Genomic DNA, 23,631 nt, shown 5'->3' on the forward strand with positions numbered 1-23,631 from the left:
AAAAAAAAAAAAAAAAGAATATCTGCCCTCACTCATTGTATGATCCTGAGTAAGTCACGTATCTCTGAGCCTCAGTTTCTTCATCTGTAAAATGAGACTAATAAGACCCAAGCTACAGAGTTTTGAGAACTAGAGCTCTCACGTGTCAAGCATTAGCATGGTGTGTGTGGCATGTAGGGTGTACACAAGAACTGGTGGCTGTGGTCGTTACTTTTGTGGCTTCAAGCTTGTCATAGCTTTTGACTAATATTGACTATGAGTTTTGAAAGTTGTGAGCAAAAGGGATCGGGACTGAACACGCTAGATCAGATTCTAAGGTTGTGATCCAATGAAAGCTCTAACAACAGCTTATCAGAGAGTTAGTTATTCAGTGTAGGCGGGAATCATCCTTAGCCTCATGGTGATGGGGCTTGCATGGTAAGCTGTCTGGTCAGAGTTCTCTTTGCACTTCACTAGGCCTTGGGCACCTCTAGTTCACCCCTGTGTTGATGGTTTTATCCTCAGATTAGAGCTCCACGTTGTCTGGTTTGCAGCTGTATCCTTAGTTAATGTTTTTTGAATTCCCGGCTGCCCACTGGGCTCCTCCTCTGGTGTGAAATCATAACACTCGTGCTGCACCACAAAGCTGCTTCCCTGAACCCCTCCACAGCTGGGACCATGGCTGTCTCCCTCTCCTGCTGTCCCCTGCTCCATCCTGGGACCCTAAATGCTGGGAGAGGCTGGATTCTGAAAAGCCAGTCAATTTAGCCATCAACAAGAGAACCTAGATCACACAAATACTTACTGTTTTAAAAACCGTTAAGCTATTCAAAGGTAGATAGGTACAATAGAAGATACCCAAAAGGGGACAGATCTTCTTAAAGGGACAGAACTCTTAAGAGACAGGAAATAATTCTAAATGAACATTTATCAATTTAAGGCAACTGAGTCTTTTAGATTACAGAGAAAGTAGGAAAACCAGGTGAAGGAAACCTTTTCTTTCTTTCCTGCCCTAGCCCCACAGGGCAGAGCCGCAGCTAGGTAAAACACACCCACCCTTTCTCCTGGCCTCCCACAGCTCCCAAAGCAGCAGCAGCAGCCACCTTCCGCCTAACTCCCTGAGGATGAACAGGGTGGTGCGTATGGATCTGGGGTTGAAGCTCAGTGTGTCTGAAGCAGCAAAGCCCCAGCCTGAGATGTCCCCTGCCTGCCTTATGCCACCAAAGTGCCTTCGAAAGAGGGTGTAACTTTTCATTTTAGAACCAGATGCTTAAAAGGCAAATATGTCTGTCATTGCAAGACTGGAACTCAAGGACGTCCCTTCTCCAGTGCCTAACATCACAGCCAGGGGCTTGGCAGGGCCCCTAGTCCAGGTAGTATAACAAGGTGGGTTGGTTCCTCTGCTTCAGAGTCACCAGGACCTGGGTTCAAATGTGGACTCTGCCACTTACTATGAGGTCTTAGGTCAATTACATCACCTCCCTGGCTTGTTTTCTCATTAGTACAGTGGGAACCATGCCTCCTCTGAATTTTGAAAATTAAATGAGAAATGCATTTAAATGTATTTAAACCATGCCTAGGCCTGGCATGTCATGGTGGCTGCTGTTTGTATTGATGTAACTGTTATTATTCATCTTTGACCTTTGCTAGCATTTGACTGGTTACAGAGAGATGCCATCCCATTTGGTCCTGCAGGGGGGAATCTGGGAAGGTGGTGTTCACTCCGTTGGTAGATGAGGAAAGCACGATCTGGAGAGGTTCTCATGATAGGCTGGTGAGTGGCAGAGCTGAGACTTGTCTGATGCCTTGTGTGCCCTTTCCCCTGTCCCACACCACCTCCTTCAGGTACAAGGGACAGACATAGCTCCCTTTCCACAGTGCCCGCAAGAACCTGCAGGGAGCGCAGAGCCTGAGGGCCTGAAGGAAGGAGAGACACGGAAGTCTGCCGTGTGCTGTGCACTGTTCCAGGCTCTTTACAGCCACTGCCTCCTTAATCCTCACAACCCCAGACTTCAGAATTGTTGTTCCCATTTTGTAGATGCAGAAACTGAGGTTCCCAAGTGACTTTGTCAAGGACATACCACCCGTCCAAAATGGTGAGGGGCTCACTCTCTGGGGAGCAGTTAGCGTTTAGAGCGGATGGGGCAGGACAGCGGTCAGGCCCTCTAGCTTCCCAGTGAGGCCCAGAACGGGCTCTTGTGCATCTTAGGGGTTCTGATCTGACTGGTTCTGGGGCTGGTTCTCATTAGGAGAACCTTAGGTCTGGGCCAAGATTGAGTCTATCCCCACCGTTCCTGAGGATTAAGCCGTGGGTGGGGAGCTGCATCAAACGGGCCATGGAACAACCCAGAATCATGCATTCAACCCTGACCCCGAGTCCAGGGTCCAGTGATACCAGGAGGCCAGACCGCAGAGTTTTGAAGTCAAGCAGTCCTGGTGTGCTAGCTGCTTATCACCCGTGTGGCCTTGGACAAGTGACCTGGCTTCTCTCCCACTTAGTTTGATTATCTGCGCGATCGGGATAGTGTTGTCTCCTCACACGTGCATTTACTGTGAGTGTTGACTTGCCTGGCATGATTCAAAGTGCTCAGCACCAGAATACACCGGAATACTAGCCTGGCACCTAGTAGGTGCTCAGCAAAGCACAGCTGCCCTCCTTGGTGGTGGTAGATGAGTTCCAACCAAGACTTCTTACAAACAAGCTGGATGACTGCAGAGAGGTCACCCAGATTTTTAGGTCCTCGGCTTATCACCTATAAAGTGGGAACTAACTGAAACTCAGATCATTAGTAGGGATGCTCTAAGGGTTAATGGGATGGGCAAAGAACAGAGTCATTATTGCTTATTTATTAGAGAAGCACTGGTGTGTAGACCCAGTTATCGGGAAGGAGGTGCAGGAAGCTATGTTATCAGGAAGCTTTGACACACTGAGTATCTCACTTGTATTGTTTCATTGAACTCATAGTAAACTCATGGAGTAGGCTATATTTGCCCATTTTACAGATGAGACTCATGAATATGAAGGAAATGTATTTCCTAGGGAGTAGTGAGGCTGGGATTAGACCCAGACTTGTGGGGCCTCAAAGCTTGTATTCTTTCTCTACTCACTCCACTGTCAGATTCAGCAGGGAGAGGCCGTGGGTTGGCACTGCTAGCTTGGAGAGCAGCCAAGAAGTGTGGTTTGCCTACCTCCTTTCCCCAGCGGCTGCTTCACTGAGCTCTCAGCCTAGGCCAGCCAAGTCCCAGCCCAGGTCCAATGAACACAGGAGCTGGGGTCACCCCCATGTCATATTGACTAGGGGCTTCCCCAGAAGGCATATCCTGGGGTCCTCTCCCCCAAGGCTCACTCCTCGGAACTAGTCCGGAAATGGCCCCTCAACTTTGGGCTTGATACCTGGGGATTTTGATACATGGAAACTCCTGAAAAGGCAGATGGCAGGTGAGTGGGTGGCAAAAAAATGCAGGAGTGTGGGCCAGTGCGTTCTTGGGCTTAAGGCCAGGCTGGGTTCAGCCTCTCCAAGACAAAGGGGTCAGCCAGCAGGCCTCGGAAAGGAGCCAGAGCTGATGGGCATGGGAACAAGCCGGAGGTGCCCAGGCCACTCCGACCTGCTGAGGGGAGGGCTTCCCTCTAGGCAGAGAGGGGAGAAGGGACATTTAGAGTGCCAGTGTGGATTGTGTCAGCCGGTCCGGCAGGATAGCTGTTACCATCTGCTTGTGTGACCTTGGGCAAGCCATGCATTTCTCTGCCAGGTGAATTCATGCTAGCCTCCTCAGAGGCAATCCAGGTAGATCTGTAGCCAGTGGGCCGAACTAGGCCAGGTGCCACCTTGGCATGACCTGGCAGTCTGCGAGCTGGGGATGGTGACCTCAGCTGCAGGACACACAGATGCCTCGCACTTCACTCTGCCACTCCCCAGAGTGGCCAGCATGGGCTGCCCTCCTAGGTTTTGGGGAAATGAGAGTGGTGGCCTCACCTCATCAGAGGAAGGAAATAGCCAGCCCCTTCAGCCCTTAGACTTGGCCCTGCCTTGGGCTTTCCAACTGTGCTTGTAGCTCGGATTATTCCACCAGCCAGAGTGCCTACACCACCCCCTCCAAAGCCTCCAAGACTTTTCTCAAACCTGCTGCCCCCATTGTCTTCTGTGGCTACCAAATGGCCTCTCTAGGCTTGAGCTACAATTACACTGTGCACCTGTCGTGTTTGCTTTACTGTATTTTATACTGTAAGATGAATGCATACAAAAAAAATCAGTGCATGCTCATTGTGACAATTCAAGCAACACAGATTCTGTAAAGAAAAGACTAGCAGTCTGCCTTCTGGTCTCCCTGGGAGATACACACACAGTATTCCAATAGCATTACATGTGTCCATGTCGGTGATGTGACAGTTAATGATGTCACCCTGTGACATCTCTCGTATTTTTATTTTGACATGTTTTCCCAATACCTGCTGTCTAATTGAGTTTGATCTTCCTGTGCATATTGGAAGGAAGCCATCTATGGACAGGATCTGCATCATGAGTGCTTTCTATCCAGTATGGTGTCTACAGGAGTGGGTGCTGCCTTCCTGTTTAGGGAATGGTTATGTGGATTGATTGATTCTTAGTCTGTTTGTGCTATTGTAACCAAATACCACAGACTGGATGATACGGTTTGGCTGTGTCCCTACCCAAATCTCATCCTGATTTGTAGCTCCCTCAATTCCCACATTTTGTGGCAAGAACCCAGTGGGAGGTCATTGACTCATGGGGGAGGCTCTTTCCCATGCTGTTCTTGTGATAGTGAATAAGTCTCACAAGATCTGATGGCTTTAAAAACAGAGTTCCCCTGCACAGCCTCTGTCTCTGCCTGCTGCCATCCATGTAAGATGTGACTTGCTCCTCTTTGCCTTCCACCATGATGGTGAGGCCTCCCCAGCCACGTGGAAGTGTGAGTCCATTAAACCTCTTTATTTTGTAAATTGCCCAGTCTTGGGTGTGTCTGTATCAGCAGCGTGAAAGCAGACTAATACACTGGATAATTTGTAAACAACAGAAATTTATTTCTCACTGTTCTGGATGCTGTGAATTCCAAGATCAAGGCACAGGCTCGCTCAGTGTCTCTGTTAAGGGTTGCTCTCTGCTTCCAAGATCGCACCATGAACTGTGTCTTCACATGGCATAAGGGACCGAAGAGGGGGGAACTGGCCCCCTCAAGCCCTTTTATAAGACACTAATCCATTCATAGGGCAGAGCCCTCAGGGCCTCATCACTTCCTAAAGGCCTCACCTCTTAAAACTGCTCCTTAAGGATTAAGTTTCAACTTGAATTTTGGAGGGGACACATTCAAATTATAGCATTGACTCAACAGTGTGAGGATGGGAGGGAGTGTCCAGGGCTTCTTAGGGGCAGCTGGGCTGCTTCAGGTTCACCTCTGGTTTTCTGAGCCAACCTGCAGGAAAGGACAGGGAAGTGGAAAAGGCTGAGGCTCCAGTCTTGGCTGCAGCCACTTTTGCGACCTTGGACGAGTTACCCAACCTCTTACTTGTAAATGGAGTGTGATAACAGCCACTGTGGAAATCGTCAGGACAAGATGCACACACAGCCATGCCTGTGCCCGTCTACAGAGGAAGCAGTTCACTTTCTCAGGAAAGCTTAGAAGTCCAGCATGCTACCCACTAGCTCTGCCTTGATAGGCCAGTTTCTTCACCCACCTGGGCCTCATTTTCCTTGTCTCTGAAATGGGATGGTGATATCTCTCTCAGGGGACCAGGGTAAGGTTGTGACAGCAGCACAGGGTCTGCTGTAGACGCTGTGAGCGGTGGTGGTGGTGTAATTCTTTTTGTTTTGCAGAGCAAGGCGTCTCATTTATCAGCACCCCTTCCCCCCAGCACAGGATGGGGCTCCTGAGGCCTGTGACTGAACGGGTTCTGGTTTTATCTAAAACAAACACTGGTCCTGCCCTGGTGTGGAGTCAGGGCCCCACAGGCTCCTGGCCAGATGGTCCCACTGCATCAAGGGAGGCCGCACGATTTCCAGACACCCCTATTCCCGCAGCATGTGGGGGATTCCCAGACACCCCTATCATAGCCCACGGCTCTGCCTGCCTGGGCATTCGTTTCCTCCCCGAGGAGTGATGTGCAGAGGGTGTTCCAATGAAAACTCCCAGAGGAAGAAGCAGCCGATGAAATGGTGCTCTGTCTTCTTCTCTGGGACTTTGGGGTAGGAACTGAGGAAGCTTCTGGAACTCGGGGTCCCTGGAAGGAAGTACCCAGGCATTGTGGAGCTCTGTTGTCTGGCCCTAGGCTGCCAAAAGGTCTTCATACCACTGGGGCCACGGAAGTGCCACCATCTCCAAAATGTGTCCCAAGCACGTGCCGGGAGCCACACTGTTGGGGGCTGGCTGCTGCTTTGCCTCCACGAAATCTTCTGGGAAGTAAACATGAACAAGGGGTGTCTTAAAGGAGACCAGAGAGCATCAAACCCCAGTCTTGTTGAACTCAGAGTGACAGCCCTGAATGGCCCCCGATGGGGCCAGCCTGGGGCTTGTCTGAAAAAAGATACGGAGACAAGAACACCCCTTGAGAGGCAGGGTTGGGGGCCTGAACGAGGGGCTATGGAGGGTTGGCACAGTCCTGGAGACCTTTGTCTTATTCAGAAAAAGATCTGTGCCTGATTTCACTTTGTTTTTTTTTTTTTTTGGTTTTGGTTTTGTTTGTTTCGTTTGTTTGTTTTGAGACCAAGTCTTGATCTGTCACCCAGGCTGGAGTACAGTGGCACGATCTCAGCTCGCTGCAACCTCTGCCATCCGAGTTCAAGTAATTCTTGTGCCTCAGCCTGCCAAGTAGCTGGGATTACAAGCACCCGCCACCACGCCCAGATAATTTTTGTACTTTCAGTAGAGACAGGGTTTCACCATGTTGGCCAGGTTGGTCTCAAACTCCTGACCTCAAGTGATTCGCCCACCTCGGCCTCCCAAAGTGCTAGGATTACAGGCATGAGCCACTCATTTCACTTTGAAACCCAGCCACTCCCGCAGGCTGTAGTGCTATCTTTCTCTGTCATTCATTCCTTTACTCACTCACCGATTATATGCGTCAGACACTTTCTGTGTGCCAGGCATTGCTGGGGGCTGGGGATTATGTAGGAATAAGACAGTCTTTTCTTGTGGAAGTTACATTCCAGCAGGGAAGACAGCCAGTAAACAAATGAATGACTAAATACATGATAGGATTGTAAAGAGAAAGACTCAAAAACATCAAGTTAGGGCGCGGGGCCAGAGAGGGAAGAGGCCATTGTAGCTGCAGCAATCAGGAAGGGATGGGCTCTCTCAGGAGGGACGTCTGAGCAGACGCTTGAGTTAAGGAGAGAAGAGACCATCCAGCCATGGGGAGAAGAGTGTGGGGCAGGAGCTGGAGACAGGTGGGAGCACAGAGCCCGTCACCCAGGGTGGCATTCATTTCTCAACCTGCAGTTATCATTTTATCCCTCCATGAAATGTTAATGCCACAGGTACTCTGTGTGTCTGTTGCTGCTCTCAGTCTATATACACAGATTAAAAAGAGTAAGATGCTTTGTCCTGCAAGAATAAATTCCTGGGGGCAATATTGCCCCTGTTGGGGATGCATGATGTAGAGCCCTCTGACCAATTTAAGGAATTGGGTCTAGGTGTGACAGCTCACACCTGTAATCCCAGCACTTTGGGAGGCCGAGACAGGCGAATCACCTGAGGTTGGGAGTTTGAGACCAGCCTGGTCAACACAGTGAAACCCTGTCTCTACTAAAAATACAAAAATTAGCCAGGCGTGGTGGAGGTTGCCTGTCATCCCAGCTACTCGGGAGGCTGAGGCAGGAGAATCACTTGAACCCAGGAGGCAGAGGTTGCAGTGAGCCGAGATCGTGCCATTGCACTCCAGCCTGGGTGACAGAACGAGACTCTGTGTCAAAAAAAAAAGAAAAAGGAATTGGTATATTCCAGTGACTATTTGGACTAAAAGGAGTTCAAGACAACTCACTCTATAGACTCTCCAGACCGGGGCTCCCCCTGGGTGTCTCATAGAGGCCTCAAACTTCGAGTGTCTGGAGCTAAGCTTTAGGCGGTAGCTGTGTGCACTGAAGCTCCTTCCTAAGCCTACCCCTCATCCTCAGGCTGCAATTCCCCAGTGTTAGCAGCTTCTCACTCAGGCCAAGGAAACTTGGCTCCATTCTTGGCTCTCCTTTCTCTCATGTTCCAAACACTTCTCGCCCCCTTCTCTGCCACCATCCTGGCCAAGCACCCACCTTCGTTCACCTGGTCCCCTGCAGCAGCCTCCTGCCTGGCAGCCTCCCTTGGGGCCTTGTCCCCTGGAGCCTGCAGGATAGTAGGTGCCCCCTGAGTGAGGAGGAAAAAGAAGAGGTGGGAGAGTGTGCTGTGGGTTGTCCCCATGGGCTCCTGGAACCAGGGGGAGGAAGAGGAACCGTACCTTCTACCAGGGCCCCTGCCCCAGCCAGCATCGGCAGTGGGGATACTGATGACACACACGGAGGGGGTGTGAACACCAACTCCTGGTGGGGTCCCCTCATCCCGTCCACTCCTGCCCCACCGGCCTGATATCCTTTTAAAAAAAGGAAATCTTGGCTGGGTGTGGTGGCTCACGCTTGTAATCCCAACATTTTGGGAGGCTGAGGTGGGTGGATCATGAGGTCAAGAGATCAAGACCATCCTGGCCAACATGGTGAAACCTTGTCTCTACTAAAAATACAAAAATTAGCCAGCCATGGTGGCACGCACCTGTAGTTCCAGCTACTCGGGAGGCTGAGGCAGGAGAATCACTTGAACCGAGGAGGCAGAGGTTGCAGTGAGCCGAGATTGCGCCCCTGCACTCCAGCCTGGTGACAGAGGGAGACTCTGTCTCAAAAAAAAAAAAAAAAAGAAAAAAAAAAGGAAATCTTAGGTGGGCACCCGGCCTCTTTACCCTCTCGTCCTCCAGGTATGGTGTCCTTCCTCTCCAGAAAGGGACACTGGGCTCTGTTCTTGCAGCCACTACCTGTTGCTAGGGGCCTGCTAGGTGCCTGTCCAGGGCTGGTTCTGGGGCTGCAGGGACATGGAATGGCAGAGGGGCAGCCCACGCACAGCCCCTCCTTCTGCTCCACATTGAGTTCATCCTTCAGCCCGAAGCTCAAGCGAAGCTTCCTCGGGGCCTTGCTTGGCTTTCCTGGTCTTCTCCCGCCCTCCCGCTCAAGGCCTCTGGGATGTTCTCACAGCATTCACCCTGTGCAGAATCAGATGCTCCTGTGAGTCCTTGGCTGCCGTCTGCCTCACTCCCCACGCTGCGTGCCTCACGTGGACAGGCCTCCAGTTTTGTTGCCCACTGTCCCCCACACCCAGCCTGGCAGCTGCCAGGCAAAAGAAACTTTGTAAACAATGTGGGAAAGCAAATGAGCTTGGCACCCAGGTGGTGGGGGGCCAAAGGAATGGAGTTTGAACGTGGCCTGGGGCAGCCTCTCAGCGAAGGAGCAAGGGAGGCTGTGACTGAAGGAGGCACTCCTTCTGCCTCCAGGTGATAACTCAGGGCTTGAAGACAGGTGTTAGGAAGAAGGCCTCGGAACTCGCTGTGATTAGCACAGCCAGGCTGCTCCTGGGAGCCTTTCTTTAGTTCTCTTATCTTGGTGGCCTTGGGGGAGGGAGATGCCAGGCTCACTCATGGGCCAGAGCACACAGCGTGCCTTCCCCAACGCTGACCCTGGCACTTCAGGGCTGTGGCCGGAGCCAGATGTAGAGGGTGAGATGCTGTGTCTGAGGCCTGGTGAGCAATGACGATTCTCCTGCTTTTTCTTCCAAGAGCTTCACTGGGAGCGTTGCCATAGGAACGAGGCCCTGGGAGGGGCGAGGCACTCCCCTTTTGCTCTCCCTGGTCCTCTGTATCCCAGCTTTCCCATTTCCGCCCTCCCCTCACAGAGTCCTCTTCTCCCAGCTGCCGTGGTGCCTGGGGGACATGCAGATGTTTCCAGCACTTGGCAACACAGTAGCCTGTGGTCTCCAGGGCTGTGCGAACCCTCCATAGCCCCTCTTTCAGGCCCCTGACCCTGTCTCTCAAGGGGCTCTCTTGTCTCTGTATCTTCCTTCAGACTGGCCCCAAACTGGTCCCATCCCCCTTTCAGGGCCATCACCCCGGTCAGCAAGACCAGGGCTTGATGCTCTGACCAGTGAAAGCCATGGTGCTATTTATGGTGGGAATTCGGGGGGCAGGGAGCTCTCGGGGTGAGGCTGGGAAAGCTGATGAAAGACTGGCCAGGAAGTGACTCATGTCCTTTGCTCCAAGTGGCTACGCCAGACAGCTTTCTTTTCTCTAAGCAGCCCGCCTGCCCTTTTAGGCATCCCTGCTTGTCCTCACACTGCCCTGTCCTGCTCCGCGCAACCCAGTGCCCTCTCCCCTCCCTTCCACCTGGTGAACCACTTCAGCTTTCAGAACCAGCTCACATGGAACGCCCTCTGGAGACCCCTTCTCCCCACCCCTCCGAAGGGAGTGACTTTCCTCTGTGTTCCATAGCCATGTGCGTCGTTCACAGCACTGTTATGTCTTGTGCTCATTTCTTTGAGTTTCTGCTGGGTGCCAGGCACAGGGCTGGGCTCTCAATTTTACAGGCATAAATAAGACCTGCTTTCTGCCCCAGGGAGCTCACGGTCCAATGGTGGACACAGGTACGCAGAGCCGTGAGGGCCTCTGGGAATGAACATCTTAGGAGAGGCCTCATTGAAAAGATGTCCCCATGGAGGCCTTGAGGTTGAGTAGGATTTTAACAGGGTGCCATGCAGAAGCTCTCTGGGGACAGGGATGGTTTCTCTTGTGTCTCACAGCTTGCACAGGGTCTAGCATAGAGTAAGCATCTAGTATCTGGGCAGTGGGTGGATGGACAAAGTATTTGTAAAGGAGCTGGGCTTTGAGAGATCTTTGAAGGAGGCAAAGGAAGGGGCTTCAGGGTCAGAGAGAAATGAACATGAAAGGAGGGAGCAATGAGTGTCCCAGAGGAGGCAAGAGGGACAGATGGAATTGAGGGGGTTGGAGAATCCAGCATAGTCTGGAGCAGGGCTCTGAGAGGAAGGCTCGGGCACAGAGCCCCAGTATTTAGTGGGTCCCTGGTGGACTTGAGCAGCAGGAAGCGGTCATCTTCACCAGGTGCACCCACCAGAGCATTGCCTTCAGCAGGTGGCATCTGGACCAGGGCACTGAGGTGAGGGAGAAGGGAACGGAATCTCTGGGGTGTCCGGGGTAAGGTCTGAGAAGCCGCTGCAGAAGGGAGATGCTGCTTGCTGGAGTTGGCAAGGGTGGTGGAAAACGGCCCCAGGAGTTGGCTATAAGCCTAGTGAATGTGCACAGCCCCTCCAAGGAGGAAGCAAAAAGTAAATTCAAAATGAATGAGCCTTTTGAGTTTACATCCAACTTCAGTCTTTATCACAAGAAAAGTCATCCGGTATCTGAACACCAGGACTGGCCTCTGTCCCATGCACCAGGCAGGGGTGTTCGTACCACACATTATCCGCAGGGGAAGCACGCTGTCCTGCTGGTGGGCACGTGCGGTCAACGCGGGGACACGTCTGTGAACCCAACCGGCAGAGGGAGAGACACACGGTAGACTCTTCTTCTTTATGGTCAGCAAAATTTCAGGAGCGCCTCCAGCTTGCCAGGCTCTGCCCAGGGGCCCTCACGTACCCGTGGTGATGGCATTCATCACCACCACCCCGACAGGCAAATGTCAGAGCTCCTTTGCAGCTGAGAACACTAAGGCTCTGAAAAGAGGGACTGCCCTAAAGCCACCCAGTGGGCAAGTGGGGCCACATTGCAAACTCTACTGTGTGTTGTTCCAGAAAACTCCACGGCCAGCGTGAGCGAGGCAGAGAGAAAGGCGCAAGTGTACTACCGTGCGTGCATGAACGAGACCAGGATCGAGGAACTCAGGGCCAAACCTCTAATGGAGTTGATTGAGAGGGTGAGTCCCTCAGGCTCTCCCTCCCCAGCCCCTGCCCATGCCGCCTACCCGCCCCCTGGCTTCCACTCCAGTCCTCTGGTACCACTGGCCCACCTCATACCTCCAGCCGGTAGCACGGAGAGAAAGGCAGAGAGAGAGAGAGAGAGCGAGTGTGTGAGAGCGCATGCGAGTGTGAGCACATTGCGTAGCTGCGTGGGTGGGATGTCTGTGCATGTGTCTGTGTGAGGGTGTGTGTCAGCATCTGTTGTGGATGTCTGTCATCTGTCTGTGTGTCTCTCTGTGCATCTGTGTGTGGGACAGGGGCCATGTTTAGAGGGAAAATATTCCTCCACGTTGCTGCTGCTTTTTCCTCAGGGGTTATGTTTGTGTGTGTGGAGGGGTGTGTACCTGTTCCAGAAAGACCCACAGAGAGTCTGGGCCCAGAACCAGAGCCCTCCCTGTGAGCAGGGACCCAGGCCACTCTCCTATACCTGCTTACTCCTGAGCAGGGGAAGACATCTTTCCCGCTTTCTTGGGCACCTCCCAGACTCCGAGACTCCCCAGTGCAGACAGAAGGTGTCCGTGGATGTTTCCTGCCTGCCTCGTGTTCCCTGGACCGCCTCGCCTCTTAGCTTGGCTCCAGGAAAGCACTGCAGCAGGGTTGGTGGCTGCACACGCTGGGGACTGTGCTAGTCCCCTCCTTTCTGGACAGGTTCCATGTGCCAAACCAGGGAAGACCAGGGAGATTTTTTTTAAATCCCAACTTTCTCAGGAGGCTAAGGTGGGAGGATCACTTGAAGCCAGGAGTTTAAGACCAGCCGGGGCAACATAGCAAGACCCTATCTCTCCAAAAAAAATTAAGAATTAGCCAGGTGTGGTGATACACACCTGTAGTCATAGCTACTTGGGAGGCTGAGGTGAGAGGATCGCTTGAGCCCAGGAGGTGGAGGCTGCAGTGAGCTGTGATGGCCCCACTGCACTCCAGCCTGGGAAACAAGAGTGAGACTCCATCTCAAAAAAAATTTTTTTAGACCCCAACTTTGAGACTAAAGTAGACCATAGTTTACCAACCTTCTTAAACATGTGGAGCCTTTTTTTTCCCCCAGAGGCACAGTTGAATTTATGTTTTGATATAATCACATTCACACAATTCATTATCCAAAATATAAACTGTGAACCAGGAAAAGTCTCTTTCCCATTCTCATCCCAGCCACCTAGGGAGTGGCTGGATTCATGCCTGGCTTGTCTAGGATAAGCCTTTGCTCCGTCCGTGGGTCTCCAGCCCATGGGTCGGAAACCCCCAGTGAAGACCAATCCTTTCCTTTGCTCTTGAGACTCAGAAAGGTCAGGTGACTGCTGCAGGGCCACAGAGCAAGTCAGCCGCAGAACCAGAATTCATATCTGGGTCTCCCTGCCACCTCATCACCTGCCTGCTCTCCCTCCCCACAGCTCGGGGGCTGGAACATCACAGGTCCCTGGGCCAAGGACAACTTCCAGGACACCCTGCAGGTGGTCACTGCCCACTACCGCACCTCACCCTTCTTCTCTGTCTACGTCAGTGCCGATTCCAAGAACTCCAACAGCAACGTGATCCAGGTGAGCTAGCTTGAAACACAGCGGTCGGGGGTGTGAGCACAACCTCTTCCTGTTTTGAGTTTAGCGGGCCCTGGCGTAGGAGAGAGACTTGCCCTGGGTGGGACGGCAGTCTTCTAGTTTCTGAGCCTGGGTTATTTCCAGAGGCCCCATTGCCATTGGTGAGATCTTTTTTTTTTTTTGAGATGGAGTCTCGCTCTGTCGGCCAGGCTGGAGTGCAGTGGCGCGATCTCTGCTCACTGCAAGGTCCGCCTCCTGGGTTCATGCTATTCTCCTGCCTCAGCCTCTGAGTAGCTGGGTAGCTGGGACTACAGGCGCCCGCCACCATGCCCGGCTAATTTTTTTTGTATTTTTTAGTAGAGATGGGGTTTCACTGTGTTAGCCAGGATGGTCTCGATCTCCTGACCTCATGATCCACCCGCCTCGGCCTCCCAAAGTGCTGGAATTCCAGGCGTGAGCCACCGCACCTGGCCTCATTGGTGAGATCTTTGCAGGCTGCTGGCTTTGCGTAGATGGGCACTGCACAGAGGTGAACCTTCGGGTGCTGATGAGTTTCTGTGGACCCCAAGGGCGATTGTCAACTCCTGGACACAGCTGAACATACATCCTGGTTTCCCCCTCCTTAGCGTCTGCTCTTTGTGACTCTTCTTGGAATGGTTTTGAATCCATCTCTCCCTGTCAGAGCATGCCCCAGATAGAGGGTCAGCCTGCCCAGGGGAGCTCCAACACTGGTCTGCCCCAACCTCTGATGCAGAAGTGAGAAACCCAGGCTGGGGATCCTAAAGGCTGAGTTCCCAGCCCATCTCTACCATTCACTCACTGGGTGACCATGGGCAAGTGCCTTAACCTCTCACAGCTACAGTTACCCTATAAATCAAATGGATTGCAGTAACACCCGTCCTAGGTATGCCAAGATGTGGCCATGGGCGCCAATAGTAGCAAGCAGAAATTGACCCTCCCCACCTGCTTGGCAGGCACTTGACCAGCACTGTCTTCTTGAATCCCCATTCCAGCTCTGAAGGTTAGGTTTTATTTTCTCTGTTTTCCTGATAAGGAACCTGAGAATCAGAAAGGTTCAGTAACTTGGCCAAGATCACACAGCTTTTAAGTGACCCTTAACCACTTCGAAAGTGTTGGGGAGGTAGAGGCACTTTGCTGAGGTGAGGAGGTGTTTAAAAAAGGAGGGTGGCTCTGTCCAGCCCTTCTGAGGAGCCCAGGAGCCCTGCGGGGGGCCACGTGTACAGGCAGGAATGTGCCATCCCATCCCTGAGTGGGCTTCTCAGTGACTGTAGCCAGCAGTCCTGCTTCTGCAGGGGCCTGAGCTGGGTCTCTGCTGCCATGTACCAGCCATTCTCAGGGCAGGAGGCCGTGCAGTGGAGACACGCATTGCAACACGAATTCCCTCTCATGCCTGCTTCTCTCGTCAGGTGGACCAGTCTGGCCTGGGCTTGCCCTCGAGAGACTATTACCTGAACAAAACTGAAAACGAGAAGGTAAGCGTACCTCTCCCCTCCCCAGCCCGCCTCCCAGGATGGTCCTTCCTGCTCAGTGTCTAGGGGAGCCCGGGGTGTCAGTGACGTGATGGGTAAAACAGGCAGACCCTGGCAGGGGAGGAACACCCCTAGGCCGGCTGTCACTCAGGCATCGTGGACACAAGGGGCGAGAAACAGGTATCATTTGTCCTGGTTCTAGAGAGAGGCAGAGGCAGCAATAACAGCTGCCCACATTGTGGGCACCTGGCCCTTTGTACATCACCTGTGACCCTCCCGTTAACGCTGCGGATCCTGAGCTTCATTTGCCTCATCTGTCCAACAGGAGTTAGTTTTGTCTGGCCTTTTACAGAAGAGGGAATCAGGCTCAGAGACGCTAAGTGATCTGCGCAAGGTCACATAGCCAGTAAATGACAAGCCTGAGATTCACATCCGGATCCACGTGCTCTGAAGCCCGCGGCTCTCCCTCCCCCTGGCCTGCCTCTTGTGGTGCTCTTGGGGCAGTCTCGCCTGGAACTCACTCATCTGTCCTTTCATTCTTCCACCTGCATGTACTTGACCAAGCTGCCCACAGAGTGCCTGATGCTGGGGAGATGGTGGCAGACAAGACCACAATAGCCTCCATCCCATGGGGCCTGTGGTTTGGTCGGGGAGGCAGCTATTATTTAACTAAGGGAAAGGGGAGCTGAGAAAGTCTCCCGTGGGGACCTAATTCAGATCCTGGAACACGGGTGGAGGGTGGTCAGAAAAGGTACATTCTAAGAATGGAAAGACAGCCCCAGGACAAGCCCTGGAAGACAGGGACCAGCCCAGCTGGGGACCTGTGAGATGAGCCAAGACTTTGGGCTTTCTCCTGGAGGCTGTAGGGAAGCAGCGGAGAGACACAGTCCCAAGATCATTCTCAATGCTGTGTCTCCCATGGGTGTCTTTATTCCTTTTTTTTTGAGACAAAGTTTCTGCCGCCCAGGCTGGAGTGCCGTGGCGTGCGTGATCTGGGCTCACTGCAACCTCCTCCTCCTGGGTTCAAGCAATTCTCCTGCCTCAGCCTCCTGAGTAGCTGGGATTATAGGTGCCCGCCACTATGCCCAGCTAATTTTTGTATTTTTAGTAGAGATGGGGTTTTGCCATGTTGGCCAGGCTGATCTCAAACTCCTGACCTCAGGTGATCCACCCACCTCAGCCTCCCAAAGTGCCGGGATTACAGGTGTGAGCCACCACACCTGGCCCCACGAGTGTCTTGGGGGCACTGTGCAGTCCCCTGGCTCCCTGTGCCAGACTCAGTTGGCCAAGCCCCCCCAAGCCTTGTCCAGTGGATAGTAGGGGGCAGCCACTGACCGTTTGGGGTGTGGGCCCTGCAGGTGCTGACCGGATATCTGAACTACATGGTCCAGCTGGGGAAGCTGCTGGGCGGCGGGGACGAGGAGGCCATCCGGCCCCAGATGCAGCAGATCTTGGACTTTGAGACGGCACTGGCCAACATCACCATCCCACAGGAGAAGCGCCGAGACGAGGAGCTCATCTACCACAAAGTGACGGCGGCCGAGCTGCAGGTAACTTGAGCACTGGCTGCTAGGGAGGCTGGGATGGCCACCAGGCTTCAGTCAGGGCCCTGGGCTGGCGGCTTTTATACTCATTTCATCTAGTCCTTGAAACTGCGTGACAAAGGAAGGATGGTGGTTATGTCCAGTCCACAGATGGAAAAACTGATGCTCAGAGAGGTCAAGTTACCTGCTGAAGGGCACACAGCTAGTAAGTGACTCCAAAATAGGCACCTGGCCGACACCAGGCTGCTTCTCTGTAATTAATAGTGTTTACTGGGAGACTCGGGGTCATGACCACACTAGCTTACATTGACAGCACCTTTCCAGTCTCTCCAGCACCAAGAGCCTCGAACCTGGTTACAGTGAGCACTTACTAAATGTGTGGTGTGAATTCCGTTATTGCTCTTCCCTTTTCTGAGCCAGATCAAGGTCCAGAGGCTCCTAAGTGGCAGAAGAGCCAGCCCAGTGACTCAGATTGGCTCACTGTACAACAGGGCGTTAGATCTGCGATGCTCTCTGTCACCCACTGGAGAAGCCTGACGTCCAAGGGCTCAGCCTCTGCCAAAGGCTGCCCTCTGGCAGCTGCTTGGTCCTTGAGGGTCTGGAGGGAATAGGCTGCTGGTTCCTTCTTTCCAGAGCATCAGCTGGCATTGCAGAGGGATCAGCAGAGTGGCCACCACTGATCTTCCCGTTTCTTGACATCACCCAGGAATGCGTGGCTAGGTCTTGCTGCTCTGCTGGTGGGGGGGCTCCCGCAGAGTGTCTTCTCCCTCCTTCCTTACCTTCTGACCAGCCAAATTCGACCTGTCCGTTCCTTCTACTTTCAGGAAGAACACTAGGTCCCTGCCCTTTTCCCTCCTCCATCTGACAGGTGTATATGGGGCGGCCTTGGGGGCCTTGCACTTCATGTGCTTGCAGGCTAGTGGGGGACACCAGCTAGAAACAACCCCGTCTCATTGTTGAGTGCTTTGGGCAAAAGCAGCGGGCCCTGGGAGACAGGGGTGGGAAGTCGAGGAAGGAAGGCAACGATGGGTGAGCATTTCCAGGCCACTGGGTGTCCCAGGCGGAGGTGCAAGTCATGCTAGGGCCTGCAGTGAGGGTCAGGGGAGCCTGGCCTCCTGCTGGTGCCGACTGCCCTTCAGCTCCCAGAGAAACTGGCCTGAGGCTGAGTGGTGCTGCATGGGCCGGGATGGAGATCAGCAGCTGCTGTTAGATACCATCTGGCATTATTTTCCTGCTCTGAGGCCAGGAGGCTGAGGGTGATGTTGTTTGTGCATTATAATTTGGTTTGTTCCAGCCTGGTTCTCAGCCTGAGAGGCCCCCCAGTGCCTCAGCCCCCTACTGTGGCCATGATGCCAACAGTCTGTGCCAGGAATAGTGGAGAAGGCACAGGAGCCCTGAACACATCAGCCCAGCATGACCACCAGGTTCCCCCCAGGCTTCCTGTCACCATTGCTTCTGCTCCCTTCTTCCAAGCGAAGGAAGAAAGGCCTTTCTTCCCTCCCAGCTGCACAGCTGCCAAGGTGGGGGAGTTTAGCAGACGCAGCAGCTTGCAGTACACAAGCCCTGGGCTTAGATTCAGAGGACTGTAAGCCCCTTGGAGCTGTAAGTGCTGGGAGTACAGGCATGAACCACCACGCCTGGCCAAACAGCCTCTGTGTTCTAAGTACCCAAAGTTCAATTAAGATCTTTAGGAAATATATGGTTTCTCTCTTTATGTTTTTACAGATATTTCTGATTAAATTCTAATGTGAATTTGGCTGCCTTCCTTGTAAAATGGGCTTGGCTCATCCACTCACCCCTGCTGTGTGCCAGAACACAAATGAGACAGCCCTTGTCCTCACAAGGGACTGTGGTTTTTTTTTTTTTTTTTTTTTTTGAGACAAAGTCTCGCTCTGTCGCCCAGGATGGAGTGCAGTGGCATGATCTCAGCTCACTGCAACCTCTGCCTCCCGGGTTCGAGCCATTCTCCTGTCTCAGCCTCCCAAGTAGCTGGAATTACAGGCAGGCACCACCACACCCGGCTAATTTTTGTATTTTTAGTAGAGACAGGGTTTCACCATGTTGGTCAGGCTGGTCTCGAACTCCTGACCTCATGATCCTCCCGCCTTGGCCTCCCAAAGTATGGGGATTACAGGCATGAGCCACCGCACCTGGCCTGTGGTTCTTAACTTTAAGTCACAGAGTCCTTTGAGAACAGATAAAAATCCATGGACTATCTCCCAGAAAAAATGGGCATATATGCATATGTTTAAAATTATGTCTGACATTTAAAGACGCCCTGGCTGGGCATGGTGGCTCAGGCCTGTAATCCCAGCACTTTGGGAGTCCAAGGCAGGTGGATCACCTGAGGTCAGGAGTTCAAGACCAGCCTGACTAATATGGTAAAACCTCGTCTCTACTAAAAATACAAAAACTAGCCAGGTGTGGCGGTGTGCGCCAGTAGTCCCAGCTACTCGGAGGTTGAGGCAGGAGAATCACTTGAACCCGGAACCCAGAAGGTGGAGGTTGCATTGAGCCAGGATCACACCACTGCACCTCTAGCCTGGATGACAGAGTGAGACTCTGTCTCAAAAAAATAAAATAGAAAATAAAGAAGTCCTGGCCCCCTGAAGCCTGTGTTCTAAGTAAGAATCTCTTCCTGGCCTGCCACAGGGTTGTGGGAGAATAAGTTGAGGCAAAGGATGAGATTTCATTCAGTAAACTCATTTGCACAGCCCAATACAAGCATAACATGTTATATTCATTATTATTGTTATTATTCCTTTGTTATTAGCGATGTCACTCAGGTCCCCAGCACTAAATCAATTTGATTCATTCTACTCTGGGACGGAGAATGTCTTGTTCCCTGGTGTCTGGAAATATGGTTTTCTTCCCATACTCCAGGTAACTTAGGGTAAAGCACGCCAGGCTTCACAGTGTGGTTCTAGGCTAGCCCTGCTGGGGTACAGAATGGTTCCAGGCTAGTCCCCAGCAGAATCTGAACTCAGAGCTGTGAATCAGACACTTCCATTACTTCTGGGGGCCTGAGGACCTTCCCCTTCCCCTCACGCCAAAGGCTGTTTGGGCCTGAGCCGCATTTTCTACCCGTTTCTCCCGCTGAGATGAAGCTGAGAAGCATTCTTCTCTCCCGATTTCAAACCTATTTGATTTGGTTGGTTTGTGACCCACAGTACTCCTTGGCTGCAGGTGTGGAAAATGGAGCTCATTGGTGTGCCCCAGAGGGTGTGAGTCACAAGTGGAATGTCCTAGTCGGTTAAAAAAGCCATCTCCATGGAGATGGAGCTAGGCACATGTGTTTAAGATAGGAGTTCGCTAAAGCAGTCAGGATGGAAAATGCGAAAATCCTGGTAGTCAACACATCTTATCTCACAGTCGTGGGAACTTCCCTGCACAGAACACCTGCGTTCCCTAAAGGGCCAGGGTTGTGTTGAGGAGTACACAGGGATTTCTCACCATCTTATATCTGTACCTTGATCAGAGAGTTCCAGTTGTCTGCAGTTTATGAAGCTCTCGTTCACTGTGTAAACACTGACAGTTTGTAAACTTGTCGATTTTCCCAAGGACTTTGCCAGCAGGTCATGCAGTCAGGTGGCTCTAATGGTGGAGCCCTGTTTGAAGATCTCACAAGCACAGCTCCAATTTTTGTGGTCATAGAAATGTTAAAGATTAGCCTCAGAGGTTACCTGCCTAAGGGCCTCCTGCCAGGAGGACGGCAGACAGGACAAGGTAAAAAGAAAAGAAACTCAGGGTTATTGGGCAAGCAGGTACAAGAGGCACAGATCCATCAGCTCTGGGAGGGGAGGCTGTTGTCTGCATTTTAGAGAAAGAATGGAAAAAGGCTGGAGGTCCCAGAGCTGGTACCTCCTGGGGACGCTGATCCAGGTCTGTTCATTCTTAGCCCAGGGCTCTTCCCAGCTCACCTAGCTGCCAGGCAGGCAGGGATGCACCGGGACCCCCTGGCCCCCAAGTCCGCTGCACCGCAGGTATTTTCTTCCCAGCTCCGCAGGTATTTTACCATCAGCCATGGTGGCAAGAGTTACCCAGAAACTGAGAGCCAGTTGTTAACTGTTTTGTTTTTGTTTTTGTTTTGAGACAGAGCTTCGCCCTGTTGCCCAGGCTGGAGTACAGTGGAGTGATGTGGGCTCACTGCAACCTCTGCCTCCCAGGCTTAAGTAATTCTCATGCCTCAGCCTCCCAAGTAGCTGGGATTACAGGTGTGCACCCCCACACCTGGTGGCTACTTTTTTTATATTTTTAGTAGAGACTGGGTTTCACCATGCTGGCCAGGCTGGTCTTGAACTCCTGGCCTCAGGTGATTCTCCTGCCTTGGCCACCCAAAGTGCTGGGATTACAGGCATGAGCCACCATGCCCGGTGCAGTTAATAACTGCGTTACCAGCACACCACTGCCTTCAGGACCTGCCTTCCTCACAAATTCACCTGTCCTTTGAGGTCCTTGTTCCCCAGGAGCTGAGTTACCCTTTTAAACCCAAAGAGATGAGTGAACCTGGGTTTTAGACCTCCACAGTGGCTAGTTAACTGTGCGACCTCAGGAAAGTCACCTTACCCCATCTGCAAATTCAGCATCTGTTAAGTGGGGGTTTATGGCTACCTCTCTCACAGGGGGTGTCATCGGTATTTACCAGCGGGCTATAGACTAGTCTTAAGTTGCAGATCAATTTTACTTTACTGATTGATTTTTCCGCATGAAGGCCATATGTGGAGCCTCTCTCACCTCCTTTGTCTTGCATTTTGTCCTTTTTCAAGAAAATAAAAGAGAATTTGGAATTGGACAGGCCAAGGAACATACATGGGAGATGCTGAGCAAAGATAGTAATGGCCAACATTGATGGATTGCTTGCCAAATGCCAGACATACCCTTCTAAGTGATTGACATGTACAGGCGTTTTTGCTGTAGCAGTATATGTAGTTCCTTGTGTTCTGTAAAATCATACACTAGAAATAGCAATACAGGTGGGGAAAATAGAACAAGAGCAGAACAAAAGTTAGGCAACTTTACTTGAGGATATTGTGCTAAGCGAAATAAGCCAATCACAAAAAGACAAATGCTGCCTGATTCTACTTCTATGAGGCACCTAGAGTAGGCAAGTTCATAGAGACAGAAAGTAGAATGGTAGTTTCCAGGGGCGGGGGTTGGAGCCAGTGGGAAGTTATTGCCTAATGGGTAGAGTCTCACATTTGCAAGATGAAATCTGTGGAGCCAAACGTGGTGGCTCACGCCTGTAATCCCCTCACTTTGGGAGGCCCAGACAGGTGGATCACCAGAGTTCAGGAGTTTGAGACCAGCCTAACCAATATGGTGAAACCCCATCTCTACTAAAAATAAAATTAAAGAAAAAAATTAGCCAAGGGTGGTGGCGTGTGCCTGTAGTTCCAGCTACTTGGGAGGCTGGGACAGGAGAATCGCTTGAACCCAAGAGGCGGAGGTTGCAGTGAGCTGAGATTGCACCACTGCACTCCAGCATGGGCGACAGAGCAAGATTCTGTCTCAAAACGAAACAAAACAAAGAAAGAAAAAAAAAAAACAGTCTGTGGCTGAATAGTGGTGGTGATGGTAGCATAGCAGTGTGAATGGACTCAATGCCCCTCAACTGTGCTCTTTTTTTTTTCTGAGGCAGGGTTTCACTCTGTCAACCAGGCTGAAATGTAGTGGTGTGATTGCAGCTCACTGCAGCCTCGACCTCCCAGGCTCAAGCAATTCTCCCACCTGGGACTGCAGGCACAGGCCCCCATGCCTAGCTGATTTTTAATTTTTTTTTTGTAAAGATGGGGTCTTACCATGTTGCCCATGCTGGTCTTGAACTCCTGGGCTCGAGCGATCTGCCCACCTCAGTCTCCCAAAGTGCTGAGGTTACAGGCATGAACCAATACATCTGGCCTTGAACTGTGCTCTTAAACATGGTGAAAATGGTGAATTTTATGTTATATGTGTTTTACCACAATTTTTTTTTTTTTTTTGAGACAGAGTCTCACTCTGTTGCCCAGGCTGGAGTGCAGTGGCGTGATCTGGGCTCACTGCAACCTCTGCCTCCCGGGTTCAAGTGATTCTCCTGCCTCAGCCTCCCGAGTAGCTGGGACTACAGGCATGTACCATCACGGCTGGCTAATGTTTGTGGTTTTGGTAGAGACAGGGTTTTACCATGTTGTCCAGGCTGGTCTCGAACTCCTGACTTCAGGTGATCCACTGGCCTCAGCCTTCCAAAGTGTACCACAATTTTTTTAAGTTGTGCAACTTTGTAACCAGAATCCTAACAAAACAATAATTGGAACCTTAAGGAGTACCTCAGCGTGGCTGGAGGCCGCTGTGGGGAAAGTGCCAGCTGGGAAGTGCTAGCTGTGGACACCAAGACCCTGCAGATAAGACGGGGAGCTGTGGCCTAGCACAGTGGCTCAAAGTGCTGGTAATCCCAGCATTTTGGGAGGCCAAGGCAGGTGGATCATGAAGTCAGGAGTTCGAGACCAGCCTGACCAACATGGTGAAACCCTGTCTCTACTAAAAATACAAAAATTAGCCAGGTGTGGTGGCACGCGCCTGTAATCCCAGCTACTCAGGAGGCTGAGGCAAGAGAATCATTTGAACCCAGGAGGCAGAGGTTGCGGTGAGCTGAGATTGTGCCACCGCACTCCAGCCTGGGTGTCAGAGTGAAACTCCGTCTCAGAAAAAAAAAGAAGAAGAAAAAAAGACAGGGAGCTCTGAGCAAGCGCCTTTAGGGTCACAGAGAAAGTGCAACCTGCTGGAGGCTGAGAGTTACAGGACTGGAAGGAGCTTCTGTGAGGAGAGGAAGCCCCAAGCGCAAGGGCTGATTTTCAGTCATCTTAAAATAGAGCGGACCAGGCTGGGCGCGGTGGCTCATGCCTGTAATCCCAGCACTTTGGGAGGCTAAGGCAGGCAGGTCACTTGAGGTCAGTAGTTCAAGACCAGCCTGGCCCAGATGGCAAAACCCTGTCTGTACTAAAAATACAAAAATTAAGCAGGCATGGTGGTGGGTGCCTCTTGTAATTCCAGCTACTCAGGAAGCTGAAACAGGAGAATTGCTTGAACCCGGGAGGCGGAGGTTGCAGTGAGCTGAGATTGCACCAC

At 52.0% G+C, this 23,631-nt stretch overlaps 1 protein-coding gene across 1 annotated transcript in view; it reads left to right on the forward strand.

Moving 5' to 3' along the window:
• ECE1 (endothelin converting enzyme 1) overlaps positions 1 to 23,631 on the forward strand; it is an 89,163-nt gene that overhangs the window by 28,469 nt on the left and 37,063 nt on the right. Inside the window, exons 5-8 of the mRNA XM_011933976.1 lie at positions 11,803 to 11,924; positions 13,353 to 13,499; positions 14,924 to 14,989; positions 16,345 to 16,536. Coding sequence (XP_011789366.1) covers positions 11,803 to 11,924; positions 13,353 to 13,499; positions 14,924 to 14,989; positions 16,345 to 16,536 — 527 coding nt within the window. The remainder of the gene's footprint in view (positions 1 to 11,802; positions 11,925 to 13,352; positions 13,500 to 14,923; positions 14,990 to 16,344; positions 16,537 to 23,631) is intronic.

This window comes from Colobus angolensis, unplaced genomic scaffold, assembly GCF_000951035.1.
Source record: "Colobus angolensis palliatus isolate OR3802 unplaced genomic scaffold, Cang.pa_1.0 Scaffold130, whole genome shotgun sequence".
Taxonomy (NCBI): Eukaryota; Metazoa; Chordata; class Mammalia; order Primates; family Cercopithecidae; genus Colobus; species Colobus angolensis.